Genomic DNA, 18,036 nt, shown 5'->3' with positions numbered 1-18,036 from the left:
ACATCACACTAATAAAAACACTAACCATATTTGTCAAAATATCTTTTGTGTTGCTCTTTTTGCTTACACTGTCACACTCTAGTAAAAGTGTCTTGTGACTGTGAACGTACCAGGAGGCAAGTGGAGTTTGTAGAGAAGTTTGAGTTTTTCCGTCATATCTCCATGATACATCCCACCTGAGAGACACACAAGGCGAGGACAAGCTCAGATACACAAGTTTAGTGTTTGATTTAAGTTGTTGTTGACTAATTATTTAATATGCAGGTATTTTAACCTTCCATTTTCTATAAAAATATTCCTAATATGCAACCAAACTGTTGCAAAGTAGATTCAAAATGATTAATGGTTTAAACGGAACTAAAACTTTCATTAGCCGCTTTCCGACCAAGTAGTTCTAGGAACTTAGTTCTAGGAACTGTCCACTTCTAAACAGTTCTAAGAACTACTCTCCCCCAAACTCGGGTTTGCTGTTTGCGTTCGCACTGGCCAAGTGGCCATAGGAACTGGTAGGAGGGGTAAGGGAGTGACGCAAGCACGGTGACTTTTATTTTGAAGGCGCGACGGACCTTTATTTTGGCGGTGCTGAAAACGCCAGAGCAAACAATGCTCGCATTCTCTGTGTTTATTAGTTAGCGATCTGTCTAACAGTACTGTTTAATATCATATTAGATAGAACTGTTATAGAAAGTAGACAGTATATGAAAAAAGGTTATTAGCCTACATAATCATGTTTGGATTGGTCCCCTCAAAGTTGCGTTGGATTTTCTCTTCAGCATAAAGGTTTAGAGACCCATCTATCACTGTTTTCCATGTTTGTATAGTTAGTTTATGGAGTAAATATATAGGCTACAATGTGTTTACATTCTAGCTGTTTTAAAAATGGCGGGTGCTGGTGTTCCGCGAGCGTTCGGTCAATCAGCGTACACTAACGTCACGGATAGTTCCTATAGCGCTGGTTTAGACCCTACTCTGAAGTAGGACCTAAATTAGTTCCTACAAATGGAGTTCCTAGAACTAAAATCGTTCCTAGTTCCTGCGGTGCGAACACGCCGACATCCGGGTACTATAGCCAATAGTTCTAGGAACTGTGAAAAGGTTCCTCCGGTCGGAAAGCGGCTATTGTTCGTTATTATATGAAGAGAACAATATTTAATCATTTATTTACATGCACCAATTTAACAATAAAAGAAAGCATAGTAATAAATAGCACAATTATAATAGCAGAATTAGTTCCTCTCGCAGCATCTCTTCTGTTCTCTGATGATGTGGGCGGAGCAACCTGTCACTCACATGAGATCCACCAATAGCAAACCACAACCATCCAATCAATTCCACAGAGACAAAATCAAGCCCCGCCCACATTTGCTCTTGTTCCAGAAGCGTTTCACTCGGATATACGACACAATAGAGAAGAAAAGACCAGTGCAACTTCTGTTTCATGCTGACTTTAATCAAACTCTGACTCTAAAAGCTAAAAAGCTCTGTAGTGAAAGCATGTACTCACTGAGTCCGGTGACAAACTCTTTAAAGTTGATGAGAGAGTCCTTGTTTTGGTCGAGCAGGCGGAAGAGTCGGCTGGAGAGTGTGTGTGTGTGAAGGCCACAGCTCCAGGGGGCCAGAGCGGAGAAGAGCTGGACGAACTGCCCGCAGTCGATGCGATACTGCTCCAGATACGGCAGACTGGGGTCGTGACGCTCTGCTGCGGTGCTGCTCGAACCCCAGTAACAGCTCATGATGTGCTTCGCCTGCGACACACACACACACAAGTACAGTTTAGTCAAGTCAAGTCACCTGCGACACACACTCACACACACAAGTACAGTTTAGTCAAGTCACCTGCAACACACACACACAAGTACAGTTTAGTCAAGTCAAGTCACCTGGGACACACACACACACAAGTACAGTTTAGTCAAGTCAAGTCACCTGCAACACACACACACACACAAGTACAGTTTAGTCAAGTCAAGTGACCTGCGACACACACAAACAAGTACAGTTTAGTCAAGTCAAGTCACCTGGGACACACACACACACAAATACAGTTTAGTCAAGTCAAGTCACCTGGGACACACACACACACACACACACACACACACACACACACAAGTACAGTTCAGTCAAGTCAAGTCGCCTGCGACACACACACACAAGTACAGTTTAGTCAAGTCAAGTCAAGTCACCTGCAACACACACACACACACACACACACAAGTACAGTTTAGTCAAGTCAAGTCACCTGGGACACACACACACACACAAGTACAGTTTAGTCAAGTCAAGTCACCTGGGACACACACACACACACAAGTACAGTTTAGTCAAGTCAAGTCGTCTGCGACACACACACAGACACACACACACACACACACACACACAAGTACAGTTTAGTCAAGTCAAGTCGCCTGCGACACACACACACACACAAGTACAGTTTAGTCAAGTCAAGTCACCTGCGACACACACTCACACACACAAGTACAGTTAAGTCAAGTCAAGTCAAGTCACCTGCAACACACACACACACACACACACACACACACACACACACACACACACACTCACACACACACAAGTACAGTTTAGTCAAGTCAAGTCACCTGCAACACACACACACACACTCACACACACAAGTACAGTTTAGTCAAGTCAAGTCAAGTCACCTGCAACACACACACACACACAAGTACAGTTTAGTCAAGTCAAGTCACCTGGGACACACACACACACACACAAGTACAGTTAAGTCAAGTCAAGTCAAGTCACCTGCAACACACACACACACACACACACACAAGTACAGTTTAGTCAAGTCAAGTCAAGTCACCTGCAACACACACAAGTACATTTTAGTCAAGTCAAGTCACCTGGGACACACACACACACACACACAAGTACAGTTAAGTCAAGTCAAGTCGCCTGCGACACACACACACACACACACAAGTACAGTTTAGTCAAGTCAAGTCGCCTGTGACACACACACACACACACACACACACATACATACACACACACACAAGTACAGTTTAGTCAAGTCAAGTCGCCTGCGACACACACACACACACACACAAACACACACACGAGTACAGTTTAGTCAAGTCAAGTCACCTGCAACACACACACACACACATAAGTACAGTTTAGTCAAGTCACCTGGGACACACACACACACACACGCACACAAGTACAGTTTAGTCAAGTCAAGTCGCCTGCGACACAAACACACACACACACACAAGTACAGTTTAGTCAAGTCACCTGCAACACACACACACACATAAGTACAGTTTAGTCAAGTCAAGTCAAGTCGCCTGCGACACACACACACACACACACACACACACACACAAACATACACACACACACACACGTACAGTTTAGTCAAGTCAAGTCAAGTCACCTGCAACACACACACACACACACACAAGTACAGTTTAGTCAAGTCAAGTCACCTGGGACACACACACACACAAGTACAGTTTAGTCAAGTCAAGTGTAACGACACCCAGCTCCAGGAATGCACTAATATTTTGTTGGTAGTACCAGTTTATAACAATTATTAGTCAACACTAAGCTGTCAACACTTTGGAAAAAATAATAATTCGTCATTACACTACATCCTTATGCATCGCTTTCTGCCAGGACTTTTACATGTTTTTCCCTATTCACGGAAGTGACGTTGACGACCGGGTTAGCGGTAGCATTAGCCATCAGGCAAGTGTTATTTAAATAAACTCCTGATGTTCTTACAAACTTTCCAGCGCCTCGTTTTATGAGTACAGAACCTATTTGTACTACTGTAGAAGTTTGGCACCATTCTGGGCATTATTAGTGGGGTAATTTACCAGATACAGCCTTGGATCCATTAGCGCCTGCACTAAGCCATCCGGCTGATATCTCTAAATAAGCTCTAACTTTAATAATGTTCGACCAAGGGAAAAAGCTTCTGGGGGGTGTTTAGCTCGAGGTCATGGTGCAAAGGACCCTAGGTTGATTTTACTCCGAACCATCCCTTTAAGCTAAATACAAGAAAAAAATTCTAAAATGACACTCAGGTGATAATTTTTTTTTTACAAAAAATATCTCTGTATGCAAATATTGTCTATATAAATTAAGTTATTATAATAATAATAATAATAATATTATAAGCATACATTACTTAATAATAATGAATATCAAATAAATAAATGCAGAGTTTTAACCTACCTTAAACAGAACGTAGAGTTCTTCCAACTCCTCAATAGTGAAAGCGGAATCTGTCATGATGGCTCTCACCTGAACGTCACAAACACACACACACACAGGATCACACGTGGAAACGTCTAAGATTGCCAAATATGTCCTCTCGACGCACATACACTTACCACGCTCCTCTTGGCCGTGTCTTCTAGTGACTGTATGACCTTTAACCTTTGTTTGAACCTCATCTGCTCGATGACGTCGGCACGCAGGCTACCAAACTTCTGCAATTAGACAGAAACGACATACTCAGTTAAAAAGAGTCTCATTGGTCATTGGTCAGGAAAACAAGCACTAGGCCCCGCCCCCTCACCTCATAGGATGCTTTAATGAGCTCAAAGGCGTCAATCTCAGGTGGAGGGTTGTTGCCACTGGTCAACAGAGCATGAAGGTGAGGGATGGGCGGAGAAACAGTCTGCTTATTCACAACATTATCCAAATATCTACAGGACAGAGGAACATATGACCGCACACACATTATTAAGAACATATCCACAAAACACACACAGAAGAAGAGGGCAAATAAAACAATAGTCAGAAAAATCCGTTTATTGAACATTTAGAGACATTATTAAAAGAAACTAAAGTGTTTTTGTTGAGTATCAAAAAAAAATTTGTATACATATAATTGATACATCAGGCCTTTGTGTCTCATATATAGTATGATATGGAGCTCAAACACCTCAGTTTTATTCAGAGGCACAAACTGAGCAAAAATATGCAATTTAGTGCAGATGCTGATATTTATATGCACAAAAAGATGAAATTTTGTAAATTGATGTAAATCAATGAGATCTTTATGGCAGCTTAGCAGATACTTACATAAAATGCATATGAATATCATAAAGATATGCTTAGTTTTATGATCAAAGCTCTGTAGTTTTAAAACATATAATGCAATGATGATTGAGAGATGAACAAATAAACCTGATGATCGTATTTGATACTCACATTTGAAAATGATCTTTCTAAAAATTATATATGGATAAACAAGTAAACCTAAGTTGCTTCAGTCCAGAAAGTGTTCATCTTAAAATATTAGTTATTCTTACATTTACATAATATATGTAATAGGTAAAGATTTCACAGCAGAAAGACACGTGAAGCACGAGCTGAAGGAGGACGTTTACAATTATACTAAAAGGCCCTTTTACTCGCTATAAAAGTCTGAACTATCAATCAGAAGCTTGTAGGAGATTGTGTGCGACAGGTTTTTCAGCAGATGTTGATCATTTACAGGCCTTAGAAATGTGTGTATCAAATATGATACTGTAGGCTTTATAAGGCTTAAACTGATTCATGAAATTTAAAAGACAAAAACAGTTGTTAAATGTTAAAATAATACTGCCATCACTCTTTATTCGCCTTGTACATATAATGAATAGGGGTGTAACGATACCCTCACGATTCGATGCATATCACGATACTGAACTCATGATACGATATTATTGTGATACTCCAAGACATATGATAAAAAAGATTAACAAAAATATTTACTTTGATATTACATTGTAGTGTAAATGAATAGACTCGGACTTAGTGCTGGAAACCCAATGCACAGGACAATAGAGACGCCAGAATAAACATATTCATGATTATGAAGATAAAAATATAGAATTATTTTAGACGAATATGCTTGATCTCTGTCACTGACTAGATATATTTAAAATAATGTCTGACACTTTTTACTGGTAACATCAGACATTTGGCATTATCAGACCCACAAATATTCCCCCATTATTATACATTATATTCAACATTATATATAGCAGTTTAATGTAGTACTGAGACTAAAACTCTGAAAACTTGAATTTTTTTCCCCCACACAGTCATTTTTATTTTGGGTGAATTATACAGAATACATATTGTCACTATCCACGATTGCATTCTTGTACTGCGATATATTGTGACATGATATGTTGTTACACCCCAATACTGAATGATATAATGTTGTATTAGCCACTCTCACCTGCCCAGAATGGTCATGGCCTCTCCTTCATCTGAACAGGACAGCAGTTGATCCATGTTAGCATGTAGCACAGCTAATGACACCTGGACGAGAGTCAGAGACACCTGTCAGTCAGATTGACATGTCTAGTACAAACACTCATGTTCTTTAGGAATTGTTACTTTAAAACACTCCTACAGTCTGTAGGTTTAAACCGCTCGATTCATATTAGCTTCACGACCTCTTTATGAACTGTTTGAAGCATCAGTGTGGTAGTAGCGTAGCTGTCAATGGAGGGACATAAAGCTCTCACATTTCATCAAGAATATCTTTATTTGTGTTTAGAAGATGAACGAAAGTCTCACGGGTTTGGAACGACATGAAGGGGAGTTATTAATGACAGAATTTTCATTTTTGGGTGAACTAATGTACTGTGTATAATTATTTTGTGTATATATATACACACATATATATATATACACACACACATATATATATATATATATATATATATATATATATATATATATATATATATATATATATATATATATATATAAATAAATAAATAAACACACATATGCATGTATATACTTAAGAAATATTTAAAAATATATATATACAGTGAGGAAAATAAGTATTTGAACACCCTGCTATTTTGCAAGTTCTCCTACTTGGAAATCATGGAGGGGTCTGAAATTGTCATCGTAGGTGCATGTCCACTGTGAGAGACATAATCTAAAAAAAAAAATCCAGAAATCACAATATATGATTTTTTAACTATTTATTTGTATGATACAGCTGCAAATAAGTATTTGAACACCTGTCTATCAGCTAGAATTCTGACCCTCAAAGACCTGTTAGTCTGCCTTTAAAATGTCCACCTCCACTCCATTTATTATCCTAAATTAGATGCACCTGTTTGAGGTCGTTAGCTGCATAAAGACACCTGTCCACCCCATACAATCAGTAAGAATCCAACTACTAACATGGCCAAGACCAAAGAGCTGTCCAAAGACACTAGAGACAAAATTGTACACCTCCACAAGGCTGGAAAGGGCTACGGGGAAATTGCCAAGCAGCTTGGTGAAAAAAGGTCCACTGTTGGAGCAATCATTAGAAAATGGAAGAAGCTAAACATGACTGTCAGTCTCCCTCGGACTGGGGCTCCATGCAAGATCTCACCTCGTGGGGTCTCAATGATCCTAAGAAAGGTGAGAAATCAGCCCAGAACTACACGGGAGGAGCTGGTCAATGACCTGAAAAGAGCTGGGACCACCGTTTCCAAGGTTACTGTTGGTAATACACTAAGACGTCATGGTTTGAAATCATGCATGGCACGGAAGGTTCCCCTGCTTAAACCAGCACATGTCAAGGCCCGTCTTAAGTTTGCCAATGACCATTTGGATGATCCAGAGGAGTCATGGGAGAAAGTCATGTGGTCAGATGAGACCAAAATAGAACTTTTTGGTCATAATTCCACTAACCGTGTTTGGAGGAAGAAGAATGATGATGAGTACCATCCCAAGAACACCATCCCTACTGTGAAGCATGGGGGTGGTAGCATCATGCTTTGGGGGTGTTTTTCTGCACATGGGACAGGGCGACTGCACTGTATTAAGGAGAGGATGACCGGGGCCATGTATTGCGAGATTTTGGGGAACAACCTCCTTCCCTCAGTTAGAGCATTGAAGATGGGTCGAGGCTGGGTCTTCCAACATGACAATGACCCGAAGCACACAGCCAGGATAACCAAGGAGTGGCTCTGTAAGAAGCATATCAAGGTTCTGGCGTGGCCTAGCCAGTCTCCAGACCTAAACCCAATAGAGAATCTTTGGAGGGAGCTCAAACTCCGTGTTTCTCAGCGACAGCCCAGAAACCTGACTGATCTAGAGAAGATCTGTGTGGAGGAGTGGGCCAAAATCCCTCCTGCAGTGTGTGCAAACCTGGTGAAAAACTACAGGAAACGTTTGACCTCTGTAATTGCAAACAAAGGCTACTGTACCAAATATTAACATTGATTTTCTCAGGTGTTCAAATACTTATTTGCAGCTGTATCATACAAATAAATAGTTAAAAAATCATACATTGTGATTTCTGGATTATTTGTTTTTTAGATTATGTCTCTCACAGTGGACATGCACCTACGATGACAATTTCAGACCCCTCCATGATTTCTAAGTGGGAGAACTTGCAAAATAGCAGGGTGTTCAAATACTTATTTTCCTCACTGTAAATAGCCACTTAAGAATATATATATACACAGTGAGTATATAAATGCAAATATTTCTTAAGTGGCTATTTATATTATATATTTTTAGATATATATATAAAAAAAAAATATATATATTGTATAAATTAGATTTAGTTATACAATATATATTTAGATTTATAATAAATATACATATTTTATATATAAATAACACATTTTTCTTAAATGTATACATGCATATGTGTGTATTTATAAATATATACATACAAGTTTATATTATGTAAACACAAACTTTTATTTTGGATGTGATTAATCGTTGCCCAGCGCTAGTCTTTGATAATTAAGTTTCTGTTTGTGTAATGAAAATTTGTTCTGTGTGGCGAAAATGGTCCGAGATTTTCTGTTTTTGCACCTGGAAAATGACTTTAATGCCCTCGTAGAAGAAGCAGTCGACCAGCAGCACGGCGCTGTCGAAAGGCATGACGGACAGGAAGAGTGTGAGGAACCAGGACAGAGAGATGGTGGAGATGACGCCCAACTCCTGCATGCGCTCGTACAGCAGCGGCAAACACTCGCGGGTGAGCTCCTCAAACACTCCCTGGTCCACCAGCGCTCCTGACACAGAGAAACACTGCTGACAAACATATACACATGCAGAAAACCACAGCTGTCATCATGTGTTTGAGTGTGTGTGACTGACCGACAACTCTGGTGTTGTAATAGTCGGGCAGCATCCGCTCACACAGAGCCACGAGCAGCCAGAACGCCTGCTCTTCAGTGCAGTACAGCAACAACACCGACGTCACGATGTTCATCGCCTGGAGGAGGAGGGGAGGAGGGGGGGAGGGGGGGAGAGGGAGAGAGAGGGAGAGGGAGAGAGAGAGGGAGAGGGAGAGGGAGAGAGAGAGAGGGAGAGAGAGGGAGAGAGAGAGAGGGAGAGGGAGAGGGAGAGAGTCGGAGGGAGGGAGAGAGAGGGAGAGAGAGGGAGAGAGAGAGAGAGGGAGAGAGTCGGAGGGAGGGAGAGAGAGGGAGAGAGAGGGAGAGAGAGAGGGAGAGAGAGGGAGAGGGAGAGGGAGAGAGAGGGAGAGAGAGAGAGGGAGAGGGAGAGGGAGAGGGAGAGAGTCGGAGGGAGGGAGAGAGAGGGAGAGAGAGAGGGAGAGAGAGGGAGAGGGAGAGGGAGAGGGAGTCGGAGGGAGGGAGAGAGAGAGGGAGAGGGAGAGGGAGAGGGAGAGAGAGAGGGAGAGAGAGTCGGAGGGAGGGAGAGAGAGATTAAACAGACTCTCTCGTATCACTTTTCCTCGGAAAAACAATGATAATGTACTTAACATGCACAGAATTCATAACATTATCATCAAAATGCAAGATAATAAATACGTTAAAAAAAAACTGCATATTCATGGACTTAATTTTTGGTGAGTGTGAGAAAGTGTGAGTTTGTGAGTCTGTGTGTGTGAGTGTGTATGTATGTGAGTCTGTGTGTGTGAGAGTGTGAGTCTGCGTGTGTGAGTGTGTGTGTGAGGGTGTGTGTGTGAGTCTGCGTGTGCGAGTCTGCGTGTGTCAGTTTGAGTGTGTGTGTGTGCGCGTTTGTGTGAGTGTGTGTGTGTTGGTGTAAGTGTGTGTGTGTGCCTGTAAGTGTGTGTTAGTGTGAGTGTGTGTGTGTTAATGTGTGCCTGTGAGCGTGTGTCTGCGCGTGTGTGTGAGTCTGCCTGTGTGTGAGTGTGTGTGCCTGTGAGTGTGTGTCTGCCTGTGTGAGTGTGTGTGTGTTGGTGTAAGTGTGTGTGTGTGCCTGTAAGTGTGTGTTAGTGTGAGTGTTAGGCTCTTTTAAAAGCCTTTTGAAAATTCACTTATCTCATATGTCCTCTTTAGGTGTAGAGGGTTGAGTTCTTGTGCATTTATGTTTTACTATGTGGATTTTATTGTGGTGTTGTTTTATTGTGTTTTATTTTATTTTTATTTTATTTTAGAACTGCTTGTACAGCACTTTGGTACAACTTATTGTTGTTGGAATAGTGCTCTATAAATAAATAAAGAAGAAGAAAGAAGAAGTGTGTGTGTGTTAGTGTGTGCCTGTGAGTGTGTGTGAGTCTGTGAATGTGTGTGCGTGCCTGTGTGTGTGTGTGTGTGTGTGTGTGAGAGCGTGTGTGTGCGAGAGTGCCTGTGAGTGTGTGTGTGCCTGTGTGTGTGTGTGTGTGTGTGTGTGTCAAGGTTATAATCGTTAACGAAAACGAACGAAAAAACGAAAACTAGGTGGGAAAAAAGGTCGTTAACTGAAATAAAAATAAAAACGAGGCATTACAAAAAAACGATAACTAACTAAGACTGTAATGTGTGTTTGGCAAAACTAACTAAAATAAAATAAAATTATAGAGTAAATGTCCTTAGTTTTCGTCTTTGTCAAGATCTTTAATTTTTTAACGCTATTTAAAACACGCAGCGTGTTCGTTCAGCTGCATTTCCTTTCGCTGCTCTCCCTCTGTCTCTGTCATTCATGCGCACACACACACACACACACACACACAGCCCCTCCCCTCCCTCCGTGCACACCGCGTCTCCATGAGAACGAGTGTTCGTTCGACGTTGAAAGCAAGTTCGCGAAAGGTTGGTATCTTTATCTCGTGAACACCTTTACACAATCACACAGTGGTATAAAAATATTTTAAATTCTGAATATAATTTTGTCAGTGTGTTAATGTCGACCCGAGAAGCGATTGCGCCTTCTTTAGAAAGTTAACTAGTCGCAAGTTTGAGGTAAAATTCACTTTTTGGTTGTGGTTGTCGATGTCAAAACACTATATAAGCTGTGATTCAAATATTAAATAATGTTATGTCATTTTTTTACTTTTACACTGAATGTCAGATGAGTAGGCTATTGACTGGGTAGACTGAGTACAGTTGAGACACTTTTTGCGTTTTGATTTTTCACACAAAAATAGATACTGAAAAGAAGTGAATTTCCACATGACATTTCATTAGCTTATAGACTAAGATATTATCAATCAATAAAACCCACAAGTAGTTTATATTTTCCACAATTAGCTCATAAAAATAAGGTGCTTTTTGTCTCAACCTTGTCTCAACTGTACCCATATGTGGTAGTTGAGACAGTGCATGGTACAGTTGAGACACCCATTTCTAATGATGTAAAGGTAACTAACCATTCATTGTAAATATAAAAAATAAAGACAAATAAAGAAAATAACAATTGGGCAACATTTTTGTTGATTCAACCATTTATATTCATTCATTTTTTTTTTTTTAATTGCACTGTTTAAAATTTATAAAGCAGGAACAAGATATGAAACAATATTTATTAATAATACAAGGGGAGTTTAAATATCACAAATATCTAATTTTATTTTCATTTGCGTCCTATGCTGGCTAATTACGATGTTTAACCTGTTATCATAACACTGCACAACTAAACAGTGTGTTTCCTAATAGAACTCTATCGGGGGTACAGTTGGTACATGTGTGTCTCAACTATCCCCGCTGGCCACCTCACACATTTCTCTAGATTTTGCAATTACCTTGCATGACACAATACCATGAAATATGCCAGTTTTTAGGGCACAGAATAACGTTTGTGGTGATACCAGTTACGTTTTACAGTCATATAGGGATAATAAGCTATTCATTGTGGAGAGTGCATGGGGAAGTGAATGTCCTACTTTAGAAAAAAAACTTTTCCCGATATCTTCGGATCGGAGATGCGTCCATTGTTCAAATTGTATGATGTTTTTGTTGAGTTATTATTACACAATACTTTTTCTGACCTTTTTGAATCTTGCCCCTGACAAATAACCCAAATTACAAAAAAAAGACTAAAACTAACACTAAAACTAATAAAAACTAAACTAAAACTAAGCATTTTCAAAAAACTAAACTAAACCCACTTTAAAAACGAATTAAAACTGAAATAAATATAATAAATAATAAATAAAATTATTTAATAAAATAAAATTGAATAAATAAAAACTGAATTTGAAAACAAAAAGTCAAAACGAAATAAAAAATAAAAACTAATGAAAAATGCAAAACTATAATAACCCTGGTGTGTGTGTGCGTGTGTGTGAGCGTGTGAGAGTGTGTGTGTGTGTGTACCTGGCAGTATCCGATGCCGGGGTTCCTGTAGGCGTAGGCCGTCAGCACTCGTCTCAGCGCCGCGATGCCCATCTCGTTCTGGAAGGCGTGATGCTCCGGCATGGAGCGGTGCAGGTCTCTCTCGATCTCCTCCGTCGCTAGAGTGCATTTACCCATCGCCTGCTCGATCAAGCTGCCGTAGTAACCCGGGTGTGTGTTCATCTCGTTCTGAGCACCTGGGTAATGAGATTCATGACAATCTCCATGACAGCAGCTGACGGACAGCGTGTGATATCTCACACTGATGTGGAAACATGACCTTTGACGGTCACATACAAGCAGCAGAAGTCGACACACAATACACACTTTGGCTAAGCTTGGACAAGTACACTACACACACTCGCTCAGCGTCTTAACTGTGCACACACAGTATACAAATGCATACTCTAATGATGTACTGCCGAAATGTGCAGGATATAAACAGCGCACACAAAGCTAAATAGCGTATCCCATAATGCAAAGTGCTCAATTTGATCTTCCATTTCCAATGTGGCAAATGATCCTGAATAAACAATCTCTTTCTTGACAAACTGGATTAAAAATGTAAAATTACAATATTTTATTCTGAATCAAAAAGCAAAGTAATCATGTTACAACGCAATAACAGTGTTGTTATTGTTAACTAAAACCATTTAAATTTTCTTTAATTTAAATAAAGATAGTTGCCAAGTCAACATTTTTAATTTGGTTTACCTTTTTAAGTGTAAGCAGAAATTACAAAAATTTGTAATTTACAAATTTACAAAGAATTTACAAAAAAAAAAAAAAAAAAAAATCGAACTTACAATAAATGCAATTAAATAATACACTATTTACACTAATATTTACATAGGCTACTTCTTTCTTAATCCATCCCTTGCATAATTTAATCTTTATATAGCATATTTGAATATGCATATATTATATCTTATTTTACATATTTTATTTGTGCTATACAGTGCTATTCTAGTACTATTAATACACTATTATATTATTTATGAATATTTTGAGATTGCTTTTATTTCGCATGGTTTACTCGTCTGGGTGAACGGCGCCTCCTGGTGTTTGTGAGGACTCATTACCTGAGAACAGCAGCCACAGCTCTCCTCTCAGACTCTCAGGGATCCCGTTCAGGACCAGCTCTCTCGTCTTCGACGTGCGGTACATACACACTCCACGGCCGTACTCAAAGAAATGGATGTTCCACGATTCCTCTTTCATCTTCTCTCTCGTCTGGATCAACAGACAGACAAAGGTCAAAACAAAACCAGGCAAATGATGTCAAAATGCACAAAAAGTTGTTGTTTTAGTCCCTTATAACCTTGTAAACTGCTTTAAGATTTTCAGGTCAGTCTAACTGGTAGGATATATACAGAAATTTTGTAGGATATATACAGAATTTATAATAAATGTATTAAAAACTTCTCAGTCTTTACTGCATACATTATAAATGATACATAGATTAATCCTTATTAAAGCTACAAAACTTATTCAGTCAAGAGAGCAGTGAGTGATTTTCTCTTTTTCTTTTGTTCTTTGATTATCCTTAATGACAGATGGTTTATTAGGCTGTCCCTTTAAGACCTGTCGCACGCATCCCAACTCTTTACAACCCTCTAAAATTCAAGATAACTGTCTTTGTTGTTTCTACATTAATTTGGAGATTAAATGATTAAATGAAATTATTACAATATAAAAAGATCTAAACAACTTCAATGTTAGGTGCGATTAATTACAGAAAAATGTGCGATTAATTCGCTTTTTTTATTTTTTTTATCTAGCCATGCTAGATCACAACGGTCTTTCTTCTCACATTTAAAAAAATAATTTGAACTCAAATAAATATTTTATGTTTATTTCCACATCTGTTCAAAAGTTGTTGTTTTTTTTTTGAGAAAAATTAAACCTTTCATTCATACAGGAAGTATTTATCAAAAATGACAGTTGAGCATTTATAATGTTACGAAATATTTGTATTTTAAATAAATGCTGTTCTTATGAACTTAAAAGAATCCTTAAAAACAGGTATTAGTTTCCACAAAAAATATTAATTGATAATAATCATAAATGTTTACTGAGCATCAAATCATCATATTAGAATGATTTCTGAAGGATCATGTGACACTGAAGACTGAAGTAATGATGCTGAAAACTCAGCTTAAATTACATTTTACTGTATATTTACATAGAAAACAGTTATTTTAAGTTGTAATATATAACTGTTTTTATTGTATTTTTGATCAAATAAACGCAGCCTTGTTTGATAGGCTTGATAACAGACCCCTACATTTCATGATAACTGTGCACTAAGCCTTACATATTACTACCCTCCTATCTATGTATTCCTCTATTATCTATAATAAAGACTTGAAAGAAAGAGACTTGACTTTAACCCTCTGGGGTCGGAAACGCGCCGGCACGTTTTGCTCGATTTTTTTCACATAGCAGCAAAATAGACTTAAAATACTCCGTCATTTATGGTCACACAGACTTAAGATATATGAAAAAATAAACTGTAAAATGTCTACTTTTTTATGTGTCCACAAAACATTGTGCTTTTGTAAAATAGTCTCCATGAACTTGTTTTCTGGAGCACGTCTCTAAACTTAAACAAAACTCAGCGAATACTATTCACACAGGCTTGAGCTATATATCTTTATAATCATTTAAGTGTGCAATATTAAATTATCTAATTCAAAACGGAAACAAATATTCTGTTTATGTAATCTGTATTAAAAAAAGAGAGATGTCATTTCAGCTCATTATCTGCTAATGTGAACACGCCTGCGGAGAGCGCGCGCTATTGATGATGATCTGAGGCGATCCATGCAAACCTGTCAACGCCCACATCAGCTCGATAAAACTCATCAAGTTTAATCAGATATAAAAAGACTTTTATGTATGATTGTTTGAAGCGCATCACATGAGGGGTGCGTCTCACCACTTTGGGGCCCAGCTCCTCCGGGACGTCCTGCTGGTAGATTTGCAGAAGGCCCTTCTTGGCAGTGGGCAGACTGGGACTGTAGTGCTGGTTTTGGGGCATCTCTCCGAGCCCCAGCACAGGAGACGGGGGTGTACTCGGGCTGGGGTTCTCCTGGAGACATAGGTCACATGACATGTTTAAAAACACGACCAGCCATGACCAAGGTAGAAATGAGTTATGCTTCAATGGGGAAAATATCTGTAAGCATGAAAACTAAAAAAATGTTTGAGGTCAATAAGATGTTTTTCTTTTCTTTTCTTTTTTTTAAAAGAAAATGTATTCTTTTATTCAGCAAGGATGCATTAAATTGATCAAAATTTACATTTATGTTACAAAAGATTCTATTTCGAATAAATGATGTTCTTTTGAACTTTTTTTACTATTTTTAATCAAAGAATCCTCAAAATTATGAAGAATCACAAATGTTTACAACATTGATAATAATCATAAATGTTTCTTAAGCATCAAATCATCATATTAGAATGATTTCTGAAGGATCATGTGACACTGAAGACTGGAGTAATGATGCTGAAAATTCAGCTTTGATCACAGGAATAAATTACACTTTACTATATTCACATAGAAAACAGCTATTTTAATAAATAACAATATTCTACAATATTGCTGTTTTTACTTTATATTTTTTATCAAATATATGCAGCCTTGTTGAGCAGAAAAATGTGTTTATCTAACCGACCTAAAACTTTTGAAAGGAACATTATATAAAATTAAATACTATGCAAATTCCTTACATCAACTTTAAAGGGGGGTGAATATAAACCTGGTTAAAATATCATAATGGTGATATCATACATTTCTCTTTCATGCATATTTGTTAGGATCTAGGTTTTATTTGTTTGCATTAAAAAAAATAAGTGTAGTTACAAATGATCTTCTGCTGAAATACCAAATAAAAAGCATTTAAACACAAAATATCATACATTCTCATGACTTGTGACTCACGGATTGAGGATTTAGGCCACACGGCCTGTCAGGCGTGCGCTGCAGGAAGTCAGAGATGCGCTGTACCAGGAAGTCACGGTCTTTGAGGTTAGCAAACAGGAAGGTCATCTTGTTTTTAGTGCTGATCGACAGTGGACTCGGCAAAACACTGCTGCTGTCTGCTTTCTCCACTATGGTCACCTAGAGGGAGAGAATGAGAGAGTGAGTGTGCTGCTGTTGTGCAACTGTATGCGAGTGTGTGTGTGTGTGTGTTTACCTCTCTCAGTGGAATGATAAGCTGACACAGATCTTCCTCTCTACTGGCAAAGCAGATGTAGTTGTTAGAAACAAACATTTGACCGACGACATGCATCTTGGTGAACGGCGTCCAGAGCGTACAGTCGGTGTGTCCATCCAAACGCTCGTCCGGCGTGAGCCGGAAAAGAGCCCTGTATCGCTCGTTCTTCGCACGCGCATCCAAGTCCCTGAAACATGTGAGAACAAGCTCTGTTTAAAGTAGTTAAACCAAGATCTATTTATTTATACTGACTCTTTAAAATGCTTAAATTATATTATCATCAAATTAAGTTATTTATTTTTTTAAATCACATTTGTTTGGCATATCTCTCTATCTCTCTCTCATATACATATATATATATATATATATGTGTGTGTGTGTGCGTGTGTGTATGTATACTGTATATATACATACATATAGACTGTCAAGCGATTACAATTTCTAATCTAATTAATTGCACATCAACTTTGGCTGAGAAATGATTATTATTTATTATAAGACAATTATTTAAAGTCATTATTGTATTAAATGAGAAAAGCATTACAAAAAGTAGCTTTAGTAAAAAAAATATTTGTATTTGATTCATCATATAATTCATTACACAAACTTTTAGGCGGCAACGACCATGAGGGTGAATAAATGATGACAGAATTGTTGGGTATTTTATTAATATGTAAATATGAAATAATTTTTTTTATCATACCGACCTTCTTAAAAAGACACCATTAAACAAATATTTAAAATGTAGACAACTGTCTTTGTTGTTTCTACATTTAATTAAATGTTAAATTATTACAATATAAAACGATCTAAACAACTTCAATGTCAGGTGCGATTAATCACAGAAAAATGTGAGATTAATTAGTTATTTTATTTTTATCGATTGACAGCACTAATATATAGTAATATACAAATATTATATATATGTGGTTTGCTCACCTCTTTAGTGCGGAGACGTTTTTCAGGGTCTTGCAGGGTTTGGGGAGGAAGCGATCGGCGGAGAAGCTCTCGTTGTCCAGTAACTGTCTCATGGCGATGTTGGCCAGCTGCTCCATCAGTTTGAAGGTCTCGTTGATGTTCAGGAACATGGAGAAGAAGTGTTCGGTGCCGCGAGTGCTCACACGGACGCTCTCCGGGAAAACCAGCGTGGCGTTCTTGTCCAACTGCGTCACGTCCGTCCACTGCACCACCAGTGACACTACAGCGAGAGTAATGTATAACAATGAAGATGACAAAGATGTCCAAATGAAGAACAAGAGAGAGGACAAACTGATTTTATTAAAGATGAGTAG

The 18,036-nt window shown here is 38.4% G+C and overlaps 1 protein-coding gene across 2 annotated transcripts in view; it reads right to left on the bottom strand.

Moving 5' to 3' along the window:
- tbc1d9b (TBC1 domain family member 9b) overlaps nucleotides 1-18,036 on the bottom strand; it is a 36,515-nt gene that overhangs the window by 7,298 nt on the left and 11,181 nt on the right. For both annotated transcript variants that reach the window (XM_084133096.1, XM_084133097.1), the window contains exons 5-18: nucleotides 17,684-17,942; nucleotides 16,724-16,931; nucleotides 16,468-16,647; nucleotides 15,463-15,615; nucleotides 13,604-13,754; nucleotides 12,504-12,718; nucleotides 9,103-9,220; nucleotides 8,815-9,017; nucleotides 6,212-6,294; nucleotides 4,556-4,685; nucleotides 4,368-4,466; nucleotides 4,210-4,278; nucleotides 1,505-1,745; nucleotides 111-176 (exon numbers count right to left, since the gene is read on the bottom strand). In XM_084133096.1, coding sequence (XP_083989222.1) covers nucleotides 111-176; nucleotides 1,505-1,745; nucleotides 4,210-4,278; nucleotides 4,368-4,466; nucleotides 4,556-4,685; nucleotides 6,212-6,294; nucleotides 8,815-9,017; nucleotides 9,103-9,220; nucleotides 12,504-12,718; nucleotides 13,604-13,754; nucleotides 15,463-15,615; nucleotides 16,468-16,647; nucleotides 16,724-16,931; nucleotides 17,684-17,942 — 2,175 coding nt within the window. The remainder of the gene's footprint in view (nucleotides 1-110; nucleotides 177-1,504; nucleotides 1,746-4,209; nucleotides 4,279-4,367; nucleotides 4,467-4,555; nucleotides 4,686-6,211; nucleotides 6,295-8,814; nucleotides 9,018-9,102; nucleotides 9,221-12,503; nucleotides 12,719-13,603; nucleotides 13,755-15,462; nucleotides 15,616-16,467; nucleotides 16,648-16,723; nucleotides 16,932-17,683; nucleotides 17,943-18,036) is intronic.

This window comes from Abramis brama, assembly GCF_963993115.1.
Source record: "Abramis brama genome assembly, chromosome: 13".
NCBI classification, from domain to species: Eukaryota; Metazoa; Chordata; class Actinopteri; order Cypriniformes; family Leuciscidae; genus Abramis; species Abramis brama.
The sequence above is the reverse complement of the archived record's forward strand: the minus strand, read 5'-3'. Positions and strand labels throughout refer to the sequence as shown.